This window comes from Microtus ochrogaster, chromosome 10 (assembly GCF_000317375.1).
Source record: "Microtus ochrogaster isolate Prairie Vole_2 chromosome 10, MicOch1.0, whole genome shotgun sequence".
Classification (NCBI taxonomy): domain Eukaryota; kingdom Metazoa; phylum Chordata; class Mammalia; order Rodentia; family Cricetidae; genus Microtus; species Microtus ochrogaster.
This window is the reverse complement of record NC_022016.1, coordinates 52,487,677-52,507,155: the sequence shown is the minus strand read 5'-3', so window position 1 is coordinate 52,507,155 and position 19,479 is coordinate 52,487,677. Positions and strand designations below refer to the sequence as shown.

At 50.0% G+C, this 19,479-nt stretch overlaps 2 protein-coding genes across 4 annotated transcripts in view; both read right to left on the bottom strand.

The window, feature by feature from the left end:
- The window catches only part of Trnau1ap (tRNA selenocysteine 1 associated protein 1), a 19,136-nt gene extending 14,800 nt beyond the window's left edge, over window positions 1–4,336 (bottom strand). Inside the window, exons 1-4 of one of the 2 annotated variants that reach the window (XM_005353129.2) lie at window positions 4,216–4,336; window positions 3,346–3,443; window positions 1,719–1,818; window positions 800–852 (exon numbers count right to left, since the gene is read on the bottom strand). In XM_005353129.2, the coding sequence (XP_005353186.1) occupies window positions 800–852; window positions 1,719–1,818; window positions 3,346–3,443; window positions 4,216–4,242 (278 nt within the window). In that variant the 5' untranslated portion in view covers window positions 4,243–4,336. The remainder of the gene's footprint in view (window positions 1–799; window positions 853–1,718; window positions 1,819–3,345; window positions 3,444–4,215) is intronic. The other variant, XM_013348280.2, reaches the window with a different exon arrangement.
- Window positions 4,337–6,061: 1,725 nt separating this feature from the next.
- On the bottom strand, window positions 6,062–18,626 carry Rcc1 (regulator of chromosome condensation 1). Of its 2 annotated transcripts, XM_013348334.2 has the most exons (11): window positions 18,583–18,626; window positions 14,000–14,081; window positions 13,300–13,338; window positions 12,107–12,294; window positions 11,787–11,966; window positions 11,176–11,272; window positions 10,960–11,082; window positions 9,286–9,441; window positions 8,970–9,089; window positions 8,529–8,681; window positions 6,062–7,101 (listed from the first exon to the last, which is right to left on the bottom strand). In XM_013348334.2, exons 2-11 carry the CDS (start codon window positions 14,070–14,072, stop codon window positions 6,926–6,928), a joined length of 1,305 nt encoding a protein of 434 aa, XP_013203788.1. In that variant the 5' UTR covers window positions 14,073–14,081; window positions 18,583–18,626; the 3' UTR covers window positions 6,062–6,925. The 2 variants fall into 2 exon arrangements, with proteins under 2 accessions (XP_013203788.1, XP_026637564.1); XM_026781763.1 differs by lacking the exon at window positions 13,300–13,338.
- Between the last annotated feature and the right edge of the window lie 853 nt (window positions 18,627–19,479).

Here is a 19,479-nt window from a genome sequence, read left to right as displayed (position 1 = left end):
CTTAGGCACCATGAGGCATAGTGAGTTGAGGCCAACCTTGGCAACCTAGTGAATTCTAGGTAAGTGTGGGCCACAGAATGAGAACTTGTTTCAATAAAACAAAAAATAAATAGTCAGAGCTCAAGATAAGAGTTCTTGCCTTCTGTTGTATGTTTGAATAAAGGGGCTAGAATAAGAATGGTCCCAATAGGCTCATATATTAGAATGCTTAGATAGGATTAAAAGGATTAGTTTTGATCTTGTTGAAGGAAGTGTACAACTGGGGGTGGGCTTTAAGGTTTCAAAAGCCCATGCCATACCTGGTCTCTCTCTCATTTACCTCTCTAGCACCAGGCTGCAATGCCTTCTGCCATGCTCCCCACCATGACGATAAGAGACTAAACTTCTGAAACCATAAGCACCCAGTTAAATGTTCTCTCTTCACAGTACAACAGTGACTAAAGACGCCTTCCAAAGTTCTGGGCTCCATCACCAGCACGGTGTGTCTCTAACATTCAAACACTCGGGGTTGGGCATGCACGTGTTCATCACAGCACTTGGGAGGTAGAGGATCCGAATTTTAACATCACCCTTGACTACACAGCGAGTTTGAGACCAGTCTGAGATATGTCTCCTCCCCCCCCAAAAAAAGAGAGACATCCAAAGAAGGAAAGACATGGCCCTGACATGATGGGGCCAGGGAGTAGGAGAACACTGTCTTTACAGTCAGATTCAGTTCTCTACCCTCCTTTTGGCAGTAACTGGCACCACGACATCTGTGCCTCTACTCAGACATACAATGACGCAGCTCCTTACTTACCTATTGTCTGGTTGTTTCCCGTAAGTGGCATAATTCAGTTTAAAACGTTTTGCCTGGAAATTTAAAAACACATGAACAAACTAAAACAGAGAAGGGTCTTTCAAAAGTCAAACAATATTTGAAAAAAACTGAAATAAATTACCTTGGCCAAAACATCTCCCCCTCTCTAAGCCTCAGTTTTTCTCCTGTATAAAATGAAGGGGTTGCACGGTTGACCGTTAAGGGCACTGCCAGCTCCATGGTTCTATGAGCCCAGGTGTGCCAGCTGGTACAGCTGTAAGCTAAGTAACTGTGGGAAGAGCAGAATGTAACTCTCTTGAGATGTGTTCTTGCTGCTACCAGCCTGTTCTAGATTCTCTCTCTTTTTTTTTTTGGTTTTTCGAGACAAGGTTTCTCGGTGGCTTTGGAGCCTGTCCTGGAACTAGCTCTGTAGACCAGGCTGGTCTCGAACTCACAGAGATCCGCCTGCCTCTGCCTCCCTAGTGCTGGGATTAAAGGCGTGCGCCACCACCGCCCGGCCTGTTCTAGATTCTCAATCAGGCAAAAGACCTAGAGTTTCAAGTCTTTATTTTTAGCTGGGTATTGAACCCAGGGTCTTGGGCATGCTAGGTAAGTACTCTACCACCGAGCTACACCCCCAGCCCGATTTTCGAGTCTTCTGTCATAGAAGGCAGTACTGCAGAGTGGAAAGGGCCAGGGTTTTGTAGGGAATCAATCTTCTGCCTGAATCTTGGCTCTGTTACTAACTACCTGTATTGCCTTCAGCAAATCATTGTATCTCCCTGCTTCAGTTTCCTGGATGAGAAAGATAACACTACCTATTATAGAAAATGATATAACTATCCAGTAGCAATTCAATATGTGGTGGTAATTAAGGACAATAAAAATGGCAAGGTCATCATCATCCAAATGTCCTTACAGGTGTGGCTCCTGGCAGGGGCTTTCCATTAATTTTATGCAAACACTTCTCAGCTGTGGCCAAATCTGCAAATTCCACAAAGCAGTAGCCAGCTGGGATTCTGGAAAGAAAGCAGAGAAACAGAATGATAAAGATATCCAGGTACATCTTGGCCTGAAGAGAGGAAAAATGGTTTTCTTTTCCTTTTTTCCTTTTTATTAAGACTATGTAGCTTTTGCTGTCCTGGAACTTACTTTGTAGACCAGGCTGGCCTCAAAGTCATAGAGATGGGTCTGCCACTGCCTCTCAAGTGCTGGGGTTACAAGGCATGTGCCACACCACAAACAGAGCCTCGATTATTATTCCACCCCATATTCCAGATGAGAAACAACTTGCAAATTTAATTCAAGGACAGCGAATGTGGATAGTCCCTGAAGTATTTACTAACCATCCACAGGGGTCAGATAGCTTGTATATCAGATTCATATATTATTCATAACAGTAGAAAAATTACAATTATGAAGTAGCAAAATTTTATGGTTGGGGGTCACCACAACATGAAGAACTGTTGGAGCATTAGGAAGGCTGAGAACCACTGGCCTAGATAATACAGTTTTATCTGTACACTGTGTTAGTATTGTCGTCTAGAGGCACTGGCAGTATACAGGAGGATAAATAGGGGTTTGGGTCTCTGTAGGGGTCTCAGAACAACTCCCACATGAATACTCCGGGAGGACAGCATCCTTAAAACCAGTTGAGGTAGCCGGGTGGTGGTGGCGCACGCCTTTAATCCCAGCACTCGGGAGGCAGAGGCAGGCGGATCTCTGTGAGTTCGAGACCAGCCTAGTCTACAAGAGCTAGTTCCAGGACAGGCTCCAAAACCACAGAGAAACCCTGTCTCGAAAAACAAAACAAAACAAAACAAAACAAAAAAAACAAAAAACAAAACAAAACAAAAAAAAACAGTTGAGGTAAACTGAAATTATTTCCCTCCTGTCCAATGACAGAGAGCCTGAGGTGGCAAGGATGGGCATTCTTTAACATTTGTATTAATTATCTGAGAATTATTTGTGGTTACTTTCCTGTTTGGCTTTTTGAGAAAGGGTCTCTCTATTTAGCTTGGGCTGTTCTGGCCTTCCAAGTGCTAGGATTAAAGGCCTGTGCCACTAAACCAGCTTAATTATCTGAAAAGTCTATACAATGTATCATAGGTCCAGGATCTCCAACTCAGGTCAACAAAGGGGAGCTGAGTTCAGCAGTTCAGAGTTCTGCACTGCTGAGTTCAAGGCCAGCCTGGTTTACAGAGCGAGTTCCAGGTCAGCCAAGGCTACAAAGAGAAACCCTGTCTCGAAAAAAGTTTCAAAATAAACCAAAGCTACATGAAGCAAACAAGTGATCGACCAAAGATCAAACAACAGTGTTCAAACACAGGTTCCAGCATCCTGCCCTGAAACATTGGGACACCGAAACCTGAGAGCTGTTTTTGCCTCAGTAAGCGTCCACCCCAACCCCATGTTCCTTTTGCGGTACTGTGTGATGAGGACCACTACCAGGCGAGAAGCCCGGATTCCAGCGATGTTTGTCCTCTGGCATGACAGCAGCGGGGGTAGGCTCTATGGAGGACTGGAGAGGTGAAAGGGAGATGTACCCAGTGAGGCGGTTTCGGATAATTTTGACGCTCATCACGGTCTCCCCCATGGTGGCAAAGGCTCTAGAGATGAAGTTCTCATCCATGTATGGTTCCAGCTGCATGAAAACCGGAACAGCGAGGCTCAGTTCCAGGAGCTCCCTAAGGGGTCCAGCCCCTCCCTCTCGGTCTGGGACACTCTCCACAGAAGGGTGTTGTGGTTCCAAACCACTTCTTTACTTCAAATGGGTCCCCTTGCGGGGCTCTGTGGCTCACGAGTTTAGTCCCCCGCACTGGGGAGCTAGTGGCAGGCGGAACTCCTGTGAGTTCGAGGCCAGGCTCGTCTACATAGTGAGTTCCAGGACAGTCAGAACTATGTGAGCTCCCATCTCAAAACAAAAATAACAAACAAAATTGCTCCCCTTTTTGGAACTCTGCGTGCCTTCGGATCTAGAAACAAAAGGCCCCTCAATTCTTCGGGGGAGTCCTCCCATTCCACCCCCAATATCCCCTTTTCTTTGCCATATTGGAAAGGGGGACCCCAAAACCTGTAACCCGTAGATTCTGCACCTGATAACTCTTCCTTCTGATGCCCAGCCTCCCTGTCCTATCAGGGCAGGAGTGAGAAAGGGCCTCGCTGAGGAGCCCCGACCAGCCTAGAACTCGCTACGGGGCCTCGAATTTGTGGCGGGCCTCCTGCCTCGGTCGCAAGTGCAGGGATGAAGGCCTGCGCCTCAAACCGCACTACCGGCCTGGCTTTTCCTTGTCCCTAGAACCGGTCCAGTTCACCTCCACCCTCCAGGGATCGGAAGGCCCCTGGCCCTCAGCCCCGCCCTCCAATAGGACTCGAGACCCTCTGGTCCTCTCTGAGCAGGCGCGGCCCTCACTCACGTCTCCCATCCACAGGCTGGCCGCCATCCCGCACTCGGGCGGGGACCGTGCGGGCCTGCACCTGCGCCCGTCTGCGCAGTGGAGACCGCCGGAGTCGGCGGAGTCTGCGTCAGCGACGCCTTCTGCGCACACGCAGCCGCGGCGGCGAGACGCGCCGACCGGGTTTTCCTCACTTGAGTCAACAGCTTCCGGCTTTTAGGGGGCGTGGCTCCGGGACGGGTAGGGGCGTGGCTTCGGCAGGGGCGCGGGAAGCCTGCCTGGCGGCGGCTCATGTAAACTACTCCACTATTTAGTGAATACTTCTATAATTAAAAGAGGTAAGGCTCGCACTCTAGGGAATTCTGAGCATAAGCACGAAGGTAAATTAGTGACGGAATCTCTCTGGGGGCTTGGACGAGCCCCTGCATAGCTGTCCTCTGGCTCTGCATTTCAGCCCGAAAAAACTCACTTAAAATCCAATCAAAGCCCTCTCACCCATCATTTGGGGCGGGGGCACCGTCTTTATGTAGCCCTGGCCGGCCCAAAAGTGCCTAGTGTTTATTCTTCTGTCTCTATAAACTCGTCCTCTGAAAGAGCATTCATTCTCTTTAATGCCCGAGCCACGTCTCCAGCCCGCTTTACCGCTTTAATTTTTATATTTTTGACTTAAGGCAAGGCATTATGTTGCTCAAGCCATCTTGGTACACACTGTATAATCTAGGCTGGCTGCAGTAACTTCTGGCAATCCTACTTTAGTCTTCTAGGTTTACAAGTGGGAGACACCACTCCTGGCCCCTCCCACTCTCTACTCCACAATGCCAAGGCTTACCTCAGAGCACAAAACTACCCATAGAAAACCCTCAGTAAACTTTTTTTTTCAAGACAGGTTTTCTCTGTAGCTTTGGAGACTATCCTTGCTCTTGTAGATCAGGCTGGCCTCGAACTCACAGAGATCCACCTGCCTCTGCCTCCCAAGTGCTGGGATTAAAGGTGTGTGCCACCCCTGCCCAGTTTATTAGACTTGGTTTTTGAGAGCTCCCCAGCTCAGGAGAAAGTGGGTGGTAGCACATGCCTTTGATCCCAGCACTCAGGAGGCAGAGGCAAGTGAATGGGTTGTTTTGAGTTTGAGGTCAGTCCGGTCTACAGAGTTCCAGGAAAGACAGGGCTACACAAACTGTCTCAAAAAACAAAACAAAAAATTAAGAAACGGGAAGCCCCTGTGCCTTGCGATCAGTTCTGACAATGAAGGCCACCCTGAGTGCCTGAAGAAGCCCTAAGACCCTTCCATCCACAAGCCAACCATGGGTCTCCAAATTTCATGTTCCCTTCTGCTATGGGTCTGGGTCCAAAGGCTGATTTTGGTGGTATCTAATTCAGTCTGTTCTAGGTTCCCTATTTGGGTATGTGGACATGTGTGTATAGCATTTCCCAGGAAGTTTACCACAGAGCACTCAAGTTTTAAGCAAAGATACCAGCTGTCGAAAATGGAAGCAGTCCAGTAAATTGGGAGCCTGATGGTACACATTTAATCCCAGCAGCACTCGGGAGGCAGAGGCAGGCAGATCTTTGTGAGTTCAAAGCTAGTGAGTTCCAGACCAGCCAGGGACACACACAGTAAATTCCTGCCAAAAACAAAACAAAAATACTTTCCCATCCCAGGGGCTGGAGATGGCTCAATGGTTCTTCCAGAGGACCCGGGGTCAATTCCTAGCAAGCGCAAGGAAGCTCACGGCTGTGTTGGCCACAGCTTTGACAACTGCCCACAGGCATGCTACCCTGCCCTCTTCATCATGCCTGGCACATGGCAGGTGCTTCTTTTAGGACAACAAAATAACCCCGGGGAACCTGAATAAAACAAAGAGCCCACTTTAAAAAGCTCTAAATTTATTCAAAATGTTAAAAGATTTCAACCCCCCTCCAAAATATTTTATAATTAAAAAAATCAAAACTATCCTCTCAGCCACGGTTACCTCCTTTTCACAGGACCAGCCTCTGTCCCTCCAGCTTTGGCCTCCAACCCCACCCCTGCCCAATACCCTGCCTTGACTGCCTAGCAGAGCCCCCAGCGAGGCTTTCCAGTCCTCTGGGACAGAAAGACTGACTGAATGGGGAATGCACAGGCAATGCCCAAGACACAGTGGGTGCTTTGTGCTTTTGGGCAAGCTAGTTGGATTTTTTTCAAATGGGTCACTGTTTTTGCCCATGGACACCTGTTTAGAGGCAGATTTTTGGCTTAGGGTCACCCACAGCCTTGTAAAGCCTTTGTCCAGATCTCCCCAGGCATGGTCCATGACAACTGGATCTGACAACTGTGCCACCACCTGTCTCCTTGTAAGCTAGTGGCAGGAATAAGAAGTGGCACAGGGGAAGGGGGGCTTAATGGAGTTTCCAGCTTTTCAGAGTGTGGGCAGGAAGTTTTGGGCTCTGCAGGCAATGGGCCTACAATGACCACAGGAGGCAGAGCAGTGAAGGGAAAGGTCTAATGACATAAGTCTAGGGTAAGCAAAGTTCCTTCGGAGACCCCCTTCCCATCCTCCCTTATTTCTGCAAGTCCCAGGATGATTCTAGAAGAGGACGAAACAGAAGAAAAGGGCTCTGCTGTGGTGATGGGAAAAGACAGGAGATGATAGCTGTCGGGGCTGGGGAGGGGCCTTCTGGAATCTGTCGCTGGCCGTTTTCCTGTTCTGTGAAGCTGGATTGGGGGCCAGAAGCCAGGCCCACAAAGACTTCATCAGCTCTGTTCCTTGTCCTTAACTAATAAGACTGTGTGCTGGCCCCCGCTGGACACACTTAAGACCACACGGTTCTCTAGCTGTTTGCCAGTCATTTCCACAGGGCTCCAGACATCTTCATCTTGCCCAGTTCCCAGCTGGTAGTTGGTGCCCATGCCCCATGCAAAAACACGACCTAGAAGGGATAGAAAAAGAAGCAGCTGTCTTTGAGGTCCTCAGGCCTGCCTTGCCATACCAAGAGATACGTGGCCTTGACCAATAGCAGTCTGGCAAGGCCCCAGCCCAAGTTCAAAGGAGCTTGGAAGAGCTGAGGAGATTGCTCCCCCACTGCATTCTCCCTACTCTAGAGCATGGCACCACAGGAGGCTACATCCTAAATCCCTGTTCCTTGAACCAGTCACCTTTTAAGACTAATTAAGATGCTCCTGGGTTTGATACGCCACCCTCTGGGTGGTGTTTTTTAATTTTTTTTTTTTATTTTTATTTTAGATAAGGTCTCACTATGTAGCCCTGGCTAGCCTAGACCTCACTATGTAGACAAGGCTAACCTCAAACTCAAGTGATGTGCTTCCCTCTGCCTCCTGAGTGCTGGAACTGAAAGTGTGTGCCACAACACCTGGCCTATCCTCTGGTTTTCACGAAGGACCGAACCTCTGCTCAGGACTGAATGCTGCAGTGCAAACCCACTTCTTGAGGAAGTCCTCCCAGGTAAGGACAAGCACTGCTGCCAGCCTGAATTCTGGGGGGGGGTCCCCTGGCTGTGCACCTCTTTCTGCGCTTTGGCTACTATATGCCCACATCCTTTTCTGCTGGACTAGCCAGGACCCACATGGCAGCTCACAACTGTCAGTAATTCCAGTCCCAGGGGATCTGATGCCCACTCCTGGCCTCTGCAGGCACCAAGCACATACATAGTACATATACATATATGCAGACAAAACAACATAAACATAAAAAAAAATGTGTTGTGGGATACTTATACACTGTGTGAAGATGCATGGCAGTGATTAGCATGATAAAAAGCTGAACAGCCAATAGCTAGTCAGTAGGTACAGGTGAGATTTCCAGGGAGAGAAAGGAAGAGGAATCTAGGTGTGGAAGGGTGCCAGGATAAATGCAGAGAAAATAGGAGGTACAAGATAAAAGAGATGTCACACCATGTGAAAAAATGTAGACTATTAATGGGTAAATTTAAGTTATAACAGCTAGTTAGAAACAAACCTAAGCTATAGGCCAAGCTTTCATAATTAATAAAAAGTGTCTGTGCCATTATTTGAGAAATGGCTGGCAGGGCAGAAAAAGACTCATTACATTAAGTCCAGCATGATGGCACATGCCTGTGATCTCAACACCCGTTCCACTCAAGGCGGAGGCAGAGATAGGGACAGGCGAATCTCTGAGTTCCAGGCCAGCCTAGCCTGGTCTACACGGTGAGAGAGACCCCGTCTCAAAATCAAAACGCCAAAACAAAATAGCAAAAATACTCCAGGGTTCCTGAGAGTCAGTGGCAAAGCAGAGTCATCTCCAAGACAACCTGAGGAATATGCTAGGAAGCATGCTCCCCGGGCTCCAACCATACCAGACCTGAGGAGCCCCACTCACCATCCTTGGACACAGCATAGCCCACAGACGCCCCACAGGCCACTGAGGAGACGACAGGCAGCCGGGAAATGAGGGTGGGTATACTCTTCTCCTCAGCACCCTCCCCAAGGCCTAGCCGCCCATAATCAGCTCTGCCCAGGCTGTATGCTTTTCCTGTGGAATAAGGAGAAGGTGAGTATTAGCAGGGGCATATTCCAAGTAAAACAGACAGCACACTGACTGAGTCCCCATGCAGATCTCAGGTGCTGAGGTCTCAGGACCTTTTCACCATCTGGGGGTGGGAGCTAGAAGATGCTCTACACAACCCCCATGGTGCTCCCACTCTGAAGTACCAGGATAACCCTCACAGATGCAATCTATGTCTGGCCCAAATCATAATCCTAGGATGCTGGCTGTGTCAGGGACGACTGTGTACCATGCAGAAGGACTTGGGCGACCTACCTTCCGAATCCATGCAGACTGTATGGTGCTGGCCACCTGAGAAGCCCACCCAGGTCTTGGTGGAATTCTTAAAGGATGTCAAGTTCTGAGGAATGAAGCAAGATCCAGTGCCTGGAGTTCCTGTTGTCGAGGGTAAAGGTGTTCCAGAAGCTTCCATCACTGTCATCCTCAGAAAGGCCACACCCACCATTCCCCAGAAATGCCACCTTACACCATAGCTTTAAGGGATCAGGTACCCCACAAAGCAAAAGCAAAGTTCAAAAGCTAGAGCTGGAACCAAGGTCGAGAGCAGCCTGATGCTATGGCCAGTACTCACCAAGCTGGTGATAGTTGGAGAGGCCAAAGCCATAGACATGGCCCTCACGGGAGATGGCAAAAGTGAAATAGGCACCACAGAAGGCATCCTGGAAGCGCACAAGGCCCCGACTCCCCCTGGATTTCAGCAGCACACACTTGGGGACCAGGAGTCGCTCTGTCAGGAAAGAGGAAACCAGGATCAATGACAGACCCAGGGGGTTTTCTCTTCCACAAAAGTCTGAGAAGTCGAGCAGAGCCATTCTTGTTACAAAGAGGTAACTTAGGCCAAAGGAGCGTAAACACAGGGTCAATGTTCTTTTTCTTTTTGGTTTTTAGAGAGTTTCTCTGTGTAGCAGCTCTGGCCCTAAAGGCATGTGCCACCACCGCCCGGCTGCCGGTTCACATTTTTAACAGTCATGAGAAGAAAAGCTTAAGTGGAACTTGAGTGCCAGGAATCTTCCTATTAAGTCACTTCTCTCTTCACAGTAGCCAGCAGGAGTGGGGTGGGGAGTTAGAGATAAGGAGACAGCCTCCAAGGTCTAAGGGTCCCCACATCCCTCTGTGTAAAATAATTTAAATTTATTTTATGTGCATTGGTGTGAAGGTGTCAGATCTCCTGGAACTGGAGTTACAGACAATTGTGAGCTGTCATGTGGGTGCTGAGAATTGAACCTAGGTCCTCTGGAAGAACAGTTAGTGCTCTTATTCACTGAGCCATCTCTCCAGTGCCTCCACCCTTTTTGAGAGGGTCTCATTATTTACTGGCTGGCCTAGAACTATGTATACCAGGCTGGCCTCAAACTCAGAGACCCACATTCCTCTGCTTGCTGACTGATAGGATTAAAGGTATCTGCCACCAACCATTCCACCTTAAAGCATTTTTGCTTTTTTTTTTTTTTTTGAGGGAGTGGATAGTGTTTCTGTGTAGCCCTGGCTCTCCTGGAACTTGCTCTGTAGACCAGGCTAGCCTTGAACTCACAGGTCTGTCTACCTCTGCCCTCTCAAGTGCTAGGACTAAAGGCATGTGCCACCACTGCCCAGTCTGAGTTCTTAAGGAACACTGCAAGTGCACAGGATATAACCCTCAACAGAATCCCACCTGTGATGTGGGATGCCCCTCTGTATGCTGTCAATATGTTTTATTACCAATTGTTTTTTTTTTTTTTTTTTTTTTTTGTGAGTTTGTTATACGAGATTAAGCATGGTGACTGGAGTTCAGACTTTTGGTTTTTCGAGACAGGGTTTCTCTGTGGCTTTGGAGCCTGTCCTGGAACTGGCTCTGTAGACCAGGCTGGTCTCGAACTCACAGAGACCCGCCTGCCTCTGCCTCCCGAGTGCTGGGATATTACCAATTGTTAATAAAGAAGCTGCTTTCAGATTACAGTTAGGAGGGAAAAGTCAAACTGAATACAGGGAAAAAGACAGGGTTGAAGGAGATGTCAGCAGACACCATAGAAGCAAGGCGTGAGACAACAAGCCACGAGCCTCATGGTCAAACAAATAGAAATGGGTTAATCTAAGATGTAAGAGCTAGTTAATAATAACCTGAGCTAATAGGCCAAACAGTATGTAATTACTAGTAAACCTCTGGGAGACCAGGCGAGATGAGAATCTCCAGCTACATTCCCACTTTCTACTTCTGCCAGGGTATGGTTTACCAAATCATCCCACTGGAGGTACCAAAGCCACTTACTAAGGCCCTGGCGGCCACCTCGGTTGGCAAATAGCTCAGGAACACGCCCCAGCTGACCCTGCTCCCCACAACCCAAGGTGTAGAGGTCTCCATCAGTTGTCAGCATCACCAAGTGGTCGTTCCCTGATGACGAGAGGAAGGCAGAAGATGAAGGGCTTGTCTGTAAGAACCAAGGCCGAACTGTCCTCGTTCCAGCCCAGTGCACCCAACACTCACCTGAGGCTACCTTTACCACAGGTGCGTCCAGCTGCACTTGAACAGGCACCATGCTTTTCTTCATGGGCTCCAACAACCCAATCACACCATTATTGTCCTACAAAGGAGGGGCAGAGACTGTAACGGGCAAGCCCAGGCTTGCTGAGGCCATGGCAGTTGCCTGGTAAAGGACGGGAGTGGCAGCAGATGTGGACAGTGAGACAGGCAGGTTCCCAGCCACATATGGACACCCTGAAGACTGACAGTATTCCCAGTCTGGGAACTGTGCTAACGTAAGCGAGGATAAAAACCTGAGCAGAGGCAAACAAATCTACCTAAAGCCAATTAATTGTTGAAGCAGCAGGGCAAGAAGATAGAGGTGCAATACACTATTCTGAGTATTCTGTGTTGAAAAGTTCTTTATAAAAATGTTTACAATAAACAAGGAGGTGGTGACACAAGCCTTTAATCCTAGCATTGTGGGAGGCAGAGGCAAGCAGATCTCCTTGAGTTTGAGGCTAACCTGCTCTACAAGCCAGGGCTACACAAAGAAACTGTCGTGAACCATTGGGTATCCTGTGTTACGTTTTGCCTGCGGGCCCCCACCCCCAATTCTCCAGACCCAGTCTTACCCGGAAAGAGCCCCAGAGGAAGACACGGCCATCTTCGGTAAGGGCTGCTGTGTGACTGTCTCCTGCTGACACTTGTACCACCTTCTCCTGCAGTTCCACTCTTCCAGGGACCATCTCTGAGCCCTCGACTGATGTGTCCCTTCCCAGGGCACCGTCATCATTGCAGCCGAAGGAGTAAACCTGTACCCAGGGTGTGGCATCAGCACAAAGTCTGCTTCTGTGGCCTACTCATTTAGGCCGCTCCTTGCTTCTATAGCCAGGTCATGCCCCACACCCTTGTACCCAGGCCCTATCTAACCAGTCCCAACCCTCTGACCTACCTGGCCACTTTGGCTCAGACACACAGTGTGCATGCCCCCGGCCTCAGCCTGCACAACATCTTGTAGAAGGGGTACCAAGGCCGGCTTCTTCCTCTCCAGCACACTCTCACCCAGCCCCAGCTGGCCCACGTCGCCCTGGCCCAGTGTCAGCACCAAGCCTGGTTCTGTGTTGTGGGACCTGTGTGAGACTGAAGAGTGGAGAGGACGGCCCCTGAGTGTGCAGGATGAAGGCAGCAGAGGGCACAGCATGGGCTCTGGGACTGTGATGACCTGGGGTTCAAGCCCTTGCTCTGCCAACAGGCTACAGATAAGAAAGACCTAAGCGTCCTCATCTGTGAACGGGGATGACGAGGGGATCTGTCTCATAAGGTTTGTGAGGATTAAAACCCAAGCTGACATTCTCTCACAGTGAAATGGATGTCGTGGGCAGGGCACATGGGCAGTGAGGCTATAAGATAGTCTCCCGCAGAGACCATGCCACAGGTGTGCACCCATAGTGCCAACCTTTCACTGACTGCTTGCTCTACCAACATTAGCTGGCTCTGCAGACCTCCCATATTTAGAAGACCCCTAGCTATTGCCAGGTGGTGGCGCAAGCCTTTAATCCCAGCCCTTGAAGGCAGAGGCAGCAAAATCTCTGGGAGTTCAATGCCAGCCTGGGTTACATAGTGAGTTCCAGGACAGCCAGGACTACTGTGTCTCAAGCAAACATCAAAAGTAGAAGACACTGTTCTATTTTTTACAGGACATGGATCAGAGCCTACTCAGGCTCATAAAGTTGATTAGCAGAGTTTGCAATGAACACAGGGCAACTTCCTGGGTTACAGCACTTAACAGCCTCTATCTGAATGGCCCTCCACCCCCAGACCAGATTTCCAATTCCCAAACACAGGAGGAAAGGAGACTACCCCTTTTGCCAGCATGAGCAGCACAGTGACAGCTTCAGAGGAACAGGAAGGCACAGTAAGAACCCACAGGTGCATTTGCAGAGAGATGTGGGCCAATCAGTGGGTAGTGCAAAGCCTTCTGGCAGCCAATGGAAACCTGCCACAGCCCTTCAGTCAATGGTATTCAGTCCCTTCCCCAGGGGTGTGGCCTCAGCTGCCAGGGCCACTGCGGATGCACAGAGGCTGCACCAGGCAGGGAGCCTTCTGGTTGGGTTTTCGGGTCAGTTGGGTTTGGCCCACAGGCACCTTGGCGGGAGCGGGCGGCAGGACCGCGGTTACGAGGGTCTGCAAAAAACAGACACTGTCTGAGCATGTGTCTACGCTCCTCCCTCCCATGCTAGGGGCCAATTTCTCTTGTCTTCGCCACACTCTGGGGTTGTTGTAGGAGGGAAAAATTACAGGACAGGTCCTTCAAACAAAGCTGGGACATTACCTTATCTAATCCTCAATGTCTCAGACAGGCTGGTGGAGTCTCATCTCCGTTCTACCAAGGGAAGCTCACCCTCAGCCAGATCGGCTCAGCCAGAAGTGGCAGAGCTAGGACATGACCCAACTCTGAAAGCACAGCAGATCCAAGAGCCTCAGGCTTTCAAGCTGTCAGGTTAGAGCAAATGGTCCTAAGGCCAAGGACTTTCCCCACTATCAGGGGGAGGAAATCAAAGTATCGTAGAGAGAACAAATCATAATGCATTTGCCTAGGATCTGGGGTTTTCTTTTTCTGACAACACTGCTCCGAGTGCTCTCTGACAGGCCTCGGCTTACGCCTCTCTGCTGACTGCTACAGGGTCGGACTGGGGGAGATGCACGAGGACCTCCGCTGAGCAGGGGTCCCTAGACATCTAAGCCCCTCAGAGCTTCCAGCCAGGGAGGAAGGAGCATGGGCCCAGAGAATTCACTGTTTGCTCTGAGACCTCTCAGAGCCAGGAAGGGACCAACGCTAGCTTACCTTTCACCTTCTTGCTTTTGGCGATGGCATCTTCTGGGGGTGACCTTCTCTTAGCTATGCGCTTGGGTGGCATCTTCCTGTCCTGAAAAGCCCAGTCAAATACTACATGTCAGAATCACAAACATCTTTCTGTATAATATTTATCAAAAGCAGTGCCAGTGGGTGGTGGCATACACCTTTAATCCCAGCACTCAGGAAGCAGAAGCAAGTGGATCTCTGTAGGTTTGAGGCCAGGCTGGTCTACAGAGTGAGTTCCAGAATAGCCAGGATGGTTTCACAGAGAAACCCTGTCTCAAAAAAAACCAAAACCCCAAAACCCTAAAAAGTAAGGAGTCACCCTGAAGTTAACACCCCCCCCCCGCAGCATCTACCCCAGAACTGCTGAGTGGATTAAGTGGATAATAACTGAGCTCACAAATATTCTCTACTGCTGGTAACAGAGGGGTGTGGGGTGGGGGAGTGAGCAAACCATTCGATTAATAGTAGTGGGCTAAGGGCTGGGGATATACCCAGCCTGGTGAGAAATGCCTAAGCTTCATGTCTGATCCTGGTTCAAATCCCAGCACTACATAAACTGGGCCTGGTGGCATGTCTGTACACTCAGCACTAGGAATGTGCGGGCGGGAGGAGTCAACTGACTACATAGGTAGAATATACATGATGGAAAGGTAGGAAGCCATCAAAAGTGACATTCTTAGAGACAAATCTATTGAACAGAAAGATGCTCCTTTGTGACAAAGAAGAGCAGACAGAAGCCAGGTGTGGTGCCAACGCATGACCCTAGCATTGCAGCATCCAAATCCCAGGCCAGCCAGTTTCAAACACACGCAAACAAGGGAAACAGGTGCTTCATGCTCTTAACCCTAGTGCTCAATCAGAAGGCAGAGGCAGGCGGATCTCTGGTCTAGACAGTTAATTCCGGGCCAGCCAGGGCTACACAGGGAGACTGAATCTCCAAATAAAGTGAAACAATGAACCACATAAAACAAAATCAACACCCCACACCCAAAGCGAGCAGTCTGAAGAGCTGCCTGGTCTCCATTTTAGCTTGGTATTAACTAATTTTTTTTGTTTGTGGTTTTTTTTGGGGGAGAGGGGTTGTTTTGTTTTGAGACGGGGTTTCTCTATGTATCCCTGGCTATCCTGTAAATTGATCTGTAGTGGTGCCTCCTGGGCACCACCAATTTGGCAGTTATTACCTGTTCCTTTGAAACAGGGTGCAGTGTAGCTTCCAATGGCCAAGCTCCGCTCCTTCTGGGCCACACCTGAGCTGAGTTTACAGACCCGTGCTTCCAGGAGTGGCTGACGCATGGGTTTAAATGGCAGCATACTGCTGGGGTGTGGCTTACTGTCAGAGTGCTCTTTTATCATTTCTGAGGCTCTGGATTTCACCTCAGTTTTAATTAAAATTAAATTAAATTAAAATTAAGCTGGGCTGGGCGCACACCTTTAGTCCCAGCATTCGGGAGGCAGTCAGGTAGGTCTGAGTTTGAGGCCAGTGTGATCTCCGTAATGAGTTGCAGGAAAGCCAGACCAAAAAAAAAAAAAAAAACCTGTCCCGAAAAACCAAACAAATAGACAGATAGAGCTGGGAGTGGTGGGTCTTAATCGCAGCAATCAGGTGACAGAGGCAGGCAGACTAGCCAGCCTGGTCTACACAGTGAGCTCCAGAACAGGCTCTAAAGCTTACAGAGAAACCCTATCTTGAAAAAAATAAACAAAAAACCAAAAAGAAAGCCAATGATAAATTAATAACAACAACAAATAAAAATGGTCGAAGAGTAAGAGCTTGCTCCTAAGTTAATTCTGGTGGGACAGTGGTGTTTCAGGGTGTTCTCTGATGACACTGAGACAGAAACCTACTGGAGCCTAAGCAGGCTCACCAGTCCTCCTCACCTGACAGGAATGAAAACTGCTCAAGGCCCTTCTCCACCTCAGCTGGGGGTCTCCTTAGAGACACCCCTGGGCCTCAGGCTTCGCAGCTGTCAACTCAGAAGGTGTGAACACAAGGCCAGAGACTTCTGACTCCAAGGGAGGAACCAAAAACAGGTCAGGATCCTGCAGAGCCTGTGCGGGTTGTGGCTGGCCCAGTTCTGTCATGAGGTGGCAATTCTGAACTTTGCAGTTTCCATTCTCCCAGTAATGGCATCCCCTCCCTTCCTAGCTGCGTCTCTGAGACCCCTCTCCTCACACTTAAATGCCTGCTCTTTGGGATCGCTGGGACTCGAGTCATCTTCCAGGGCTCTGGTTTGCTCAACCGTTAACAATCTGCTACCTCTCAGGGCGGACAGAAGCTGGGACTGGATGTCCCTAGCACAGAGCAGGCAGTCAAACAGTGACACGAATATACTCATGTCCCAAGTATTCAGGATTGCCTGGGGTTGGATTAAGATGCAAAGATAGAGGCTAAATCCCAGCACTCGGGAGGCAGAGGCAGGCGGATCTCTGTGAGTTCGAGGCCAGCCTGGTCTACCAAGGGAGTTCCAGGACAGGCTCCAAAGCTACAGAGAAACCCTGTCTCGAAAAACCAAAAAAAAAAAAAAAAGATAGAGGCTAAGCTGCTTCCTGTACACGTGGAGCTTACATTCATTCTAGTAAAAAAGATCAAAAGATCATTACAAAAGTCACCCCTTGTTCCCCTCCTAACCCATCATTCCCTCCCAAAGAAACTAGAAAACAACTCATGAATCTTTGCTGTACAAAAACTTTTACTTTTCAAAACAAGCTGAAGTCAGGCATTTGTGAGATAAAGATCATCCCTGGCCACACAGCCAGATTGAGAACAGCCTGTCTCAAAAACCAAACCAAGGGCTTCGGAGAAGACTGGGTCAGTAAAGCGATTGCCGGGCAAGCATGTGAACCTGAGTTCCCAACCCCAGAACTCACACAATGCTAGGCATAAGCACACTCCCATAACCCTAGTGCAGAGAAGCCAGGATGTGGTGGGGTACACACCTCTCTGAAGCTCGATGGCTACCAGTGGACCCTAATGAGTGAACTCCTGGTTCAGTGAGGTGCCGTCTCCAAAAGTAAGGCACAACACAATCAAGGAAGACAAACTCTGCCCTCCACATGCACACAGTCAGGCCCTCATGCACACTCACATGAACACGTGCACACGACACACAACAAAGAAAAGCTGAAGACAGTGTTGCCCCTCTACCATGGCCGAGGGAGCTGATGCTTAGAAATGGAAATTTCCTCGCCCATATTCAGACAGCAAAGGAGAGACGGAAAAAGGACCCAGACAGGGTTTCTCTGGCTGTCCTGGCACTCACTCTGTAGACTAGCCTGGCCTCTACCTCCTGAGTACTGAGATTAAAGATGTGCACCACCACCCAGCCTTCACTTTTTTTAAGGGGGGAAAAAAGTGCTGTTTGTATAATCCCAGAACCTAGGAAACTGACCAAGACCAACCCAGGCTATACAGCAAGATCTCAGGATGTCCAATAAGTTTGAACAAATTCGAGGAGCCACTGCTGAGGAAGAGATCCTGAGGTACCCCCATATTCTCCATCTGCACTGCAGAAAGTCTACTTGCTGCACTTGGCAGTGTGCACAAACCCAGAAGGCAGGCAGGGGAAGGGCAGCCTAGCTGGGCGTGGTGGGTCGAGGCAGGATTTCTGATTTCCACAAATTCAAGGCCAGCCTGGTCTACAAAATGAGACCTACACTGTTTTAACACAGCCCAGGCTGGAGAGATGGCTCAGCACTGGTTGCTGTTCTTCTAGAGGACCCAGGTTTGGTGCCCAGAACCCACAAGGCTGCTCACAACAACCTGTAACTCCATTCCCAGGAGATCCAATGTCCTCTTCTGGCCCCCGTGGGCCACTGCAAACCCCCAAACACTTCTAGGGGTTGCATGTGCCGTGCCCCATGTCTAGATTAACCTGACCGTGTTATTCAAAACATATTACAACCTCACCACCCAAAGTCAGCCCCATCGGGTCACCCTCCACGGCCCGGTAAAGGCTTCCGCTTTGGAATTTCATACCCTCAACTTCTGCCAGGCCACACGTGGTCGGAGGACTTAATTTCTGATAGACCAAAGACTTGGCAGCAGCAACGCTCGAGTTCCACGGACATACTTTGCTAATCCCAGGAGACCCTAACTGTGGAACCATGCAAGTCTCGCCAGGGAGCCCCGGCGCTCCGCAAAGAACTTGGAGGCCCGCCATTGTCACCATTGTTCCCCACTGGGTCAGGAACAGCGCGGCACCGACAGGCAGCAAGCGATAGGGTGACACAGGGTTGGTTGATGGGGGTTAAGAGTAGACGATAGTCTGTGGACGCTGCCGCTCCTTCCCTGCCGGCAGCCTCCCGCGCGTCCCCGGCCGCCGCGCACCAGCCGTTTGAATCTCCCGCCGCCTGGCGGAGCGCGCGCCTGGAGCGCGGCAGCTAAGGGGCTGTGCGGCCCGTGCGCGGGCGAGGCGGGGCCCACGCGGGCCAAAGCTCGCGCGCCCGCAGCGCGGCCGGCTTCACGTGCAGCTCGCCCCGCGCTACACCACGCTGATGGCGACCTCGGCCCAATGCGGCCCCGCGTCCCTCCCAGCTTCCGGTCCCCGGGTATCCCCGCGACCTACCTCCGTGCCGGACTGCCACAAGCAACTCAGGCGCTCGGCGGCCGGCGGAGAACTGCCCCGAGCATGCGCTCTGCGGGCCTCCGGCCGCGACCCTGGCTAGAAAGAAAAACAAAGAGCCGGGCGGCCCCTGGCGGCCAGCGCGGGAAGTGCAACCAGGTGCTACCAGTTTCTACCCACTACAGTGGTTTTTTTTTTTCTTCCAGACCTCAAAATGGGACAGACAGACTGACAACCAGCAGGATATTACTACAATCCTGGTTTGTTTGGAAAATCTGGTGCGTGAGATCTGTACCGAGCAAAACAAGGTTGATGGTTCTAGTTCTCAAAGTGTCCATCTGAGGGCTGAAAAATCCAACTGTCACATATACAGAGCCATCTGATTTCAGCCTAGGTAGGTAGGGCTCAGGAACAGATTTGTTTGTCTTGTTGAGACAGGGTTTCTCTGTGTAGCCCTGGAACTCGCTCTGTAGAACAGACTGTCCTGGAACTCACAGAGATCCGCCTGCCTCTGCCTCCTGAGTGCTAGGATATGCCGGGCGGTGGTGGCACATGCCTTTAATCCCAGCACTCGGGAGGCAGAGGCAGGCAGATCTCTGTGAGTTCGAGACCAGCCTGGTCTACAAGAGCTAGTGCCAGGACAGGCTCCAAAGCCACAGAGAAACCCTGTTTCGAAAAACAAAAACAAACAAAAATTAGAAAAGGCTTTCCAATTTTAATCTAAGTGGGAAAAGCATTCAGGAGGGGTAACATTTGCTTATTACATGTATGTCTGTGTACCATGTTTGCCATGCCATGCTTGAAATAGCCTGAAAGAAGGCGCCTGATGCCCTAGAATTGGAGTTACAGATGGTTGTGACCTGCCTTGTAGGTCCTTGGAATTCCCAATTTCACTAGAGC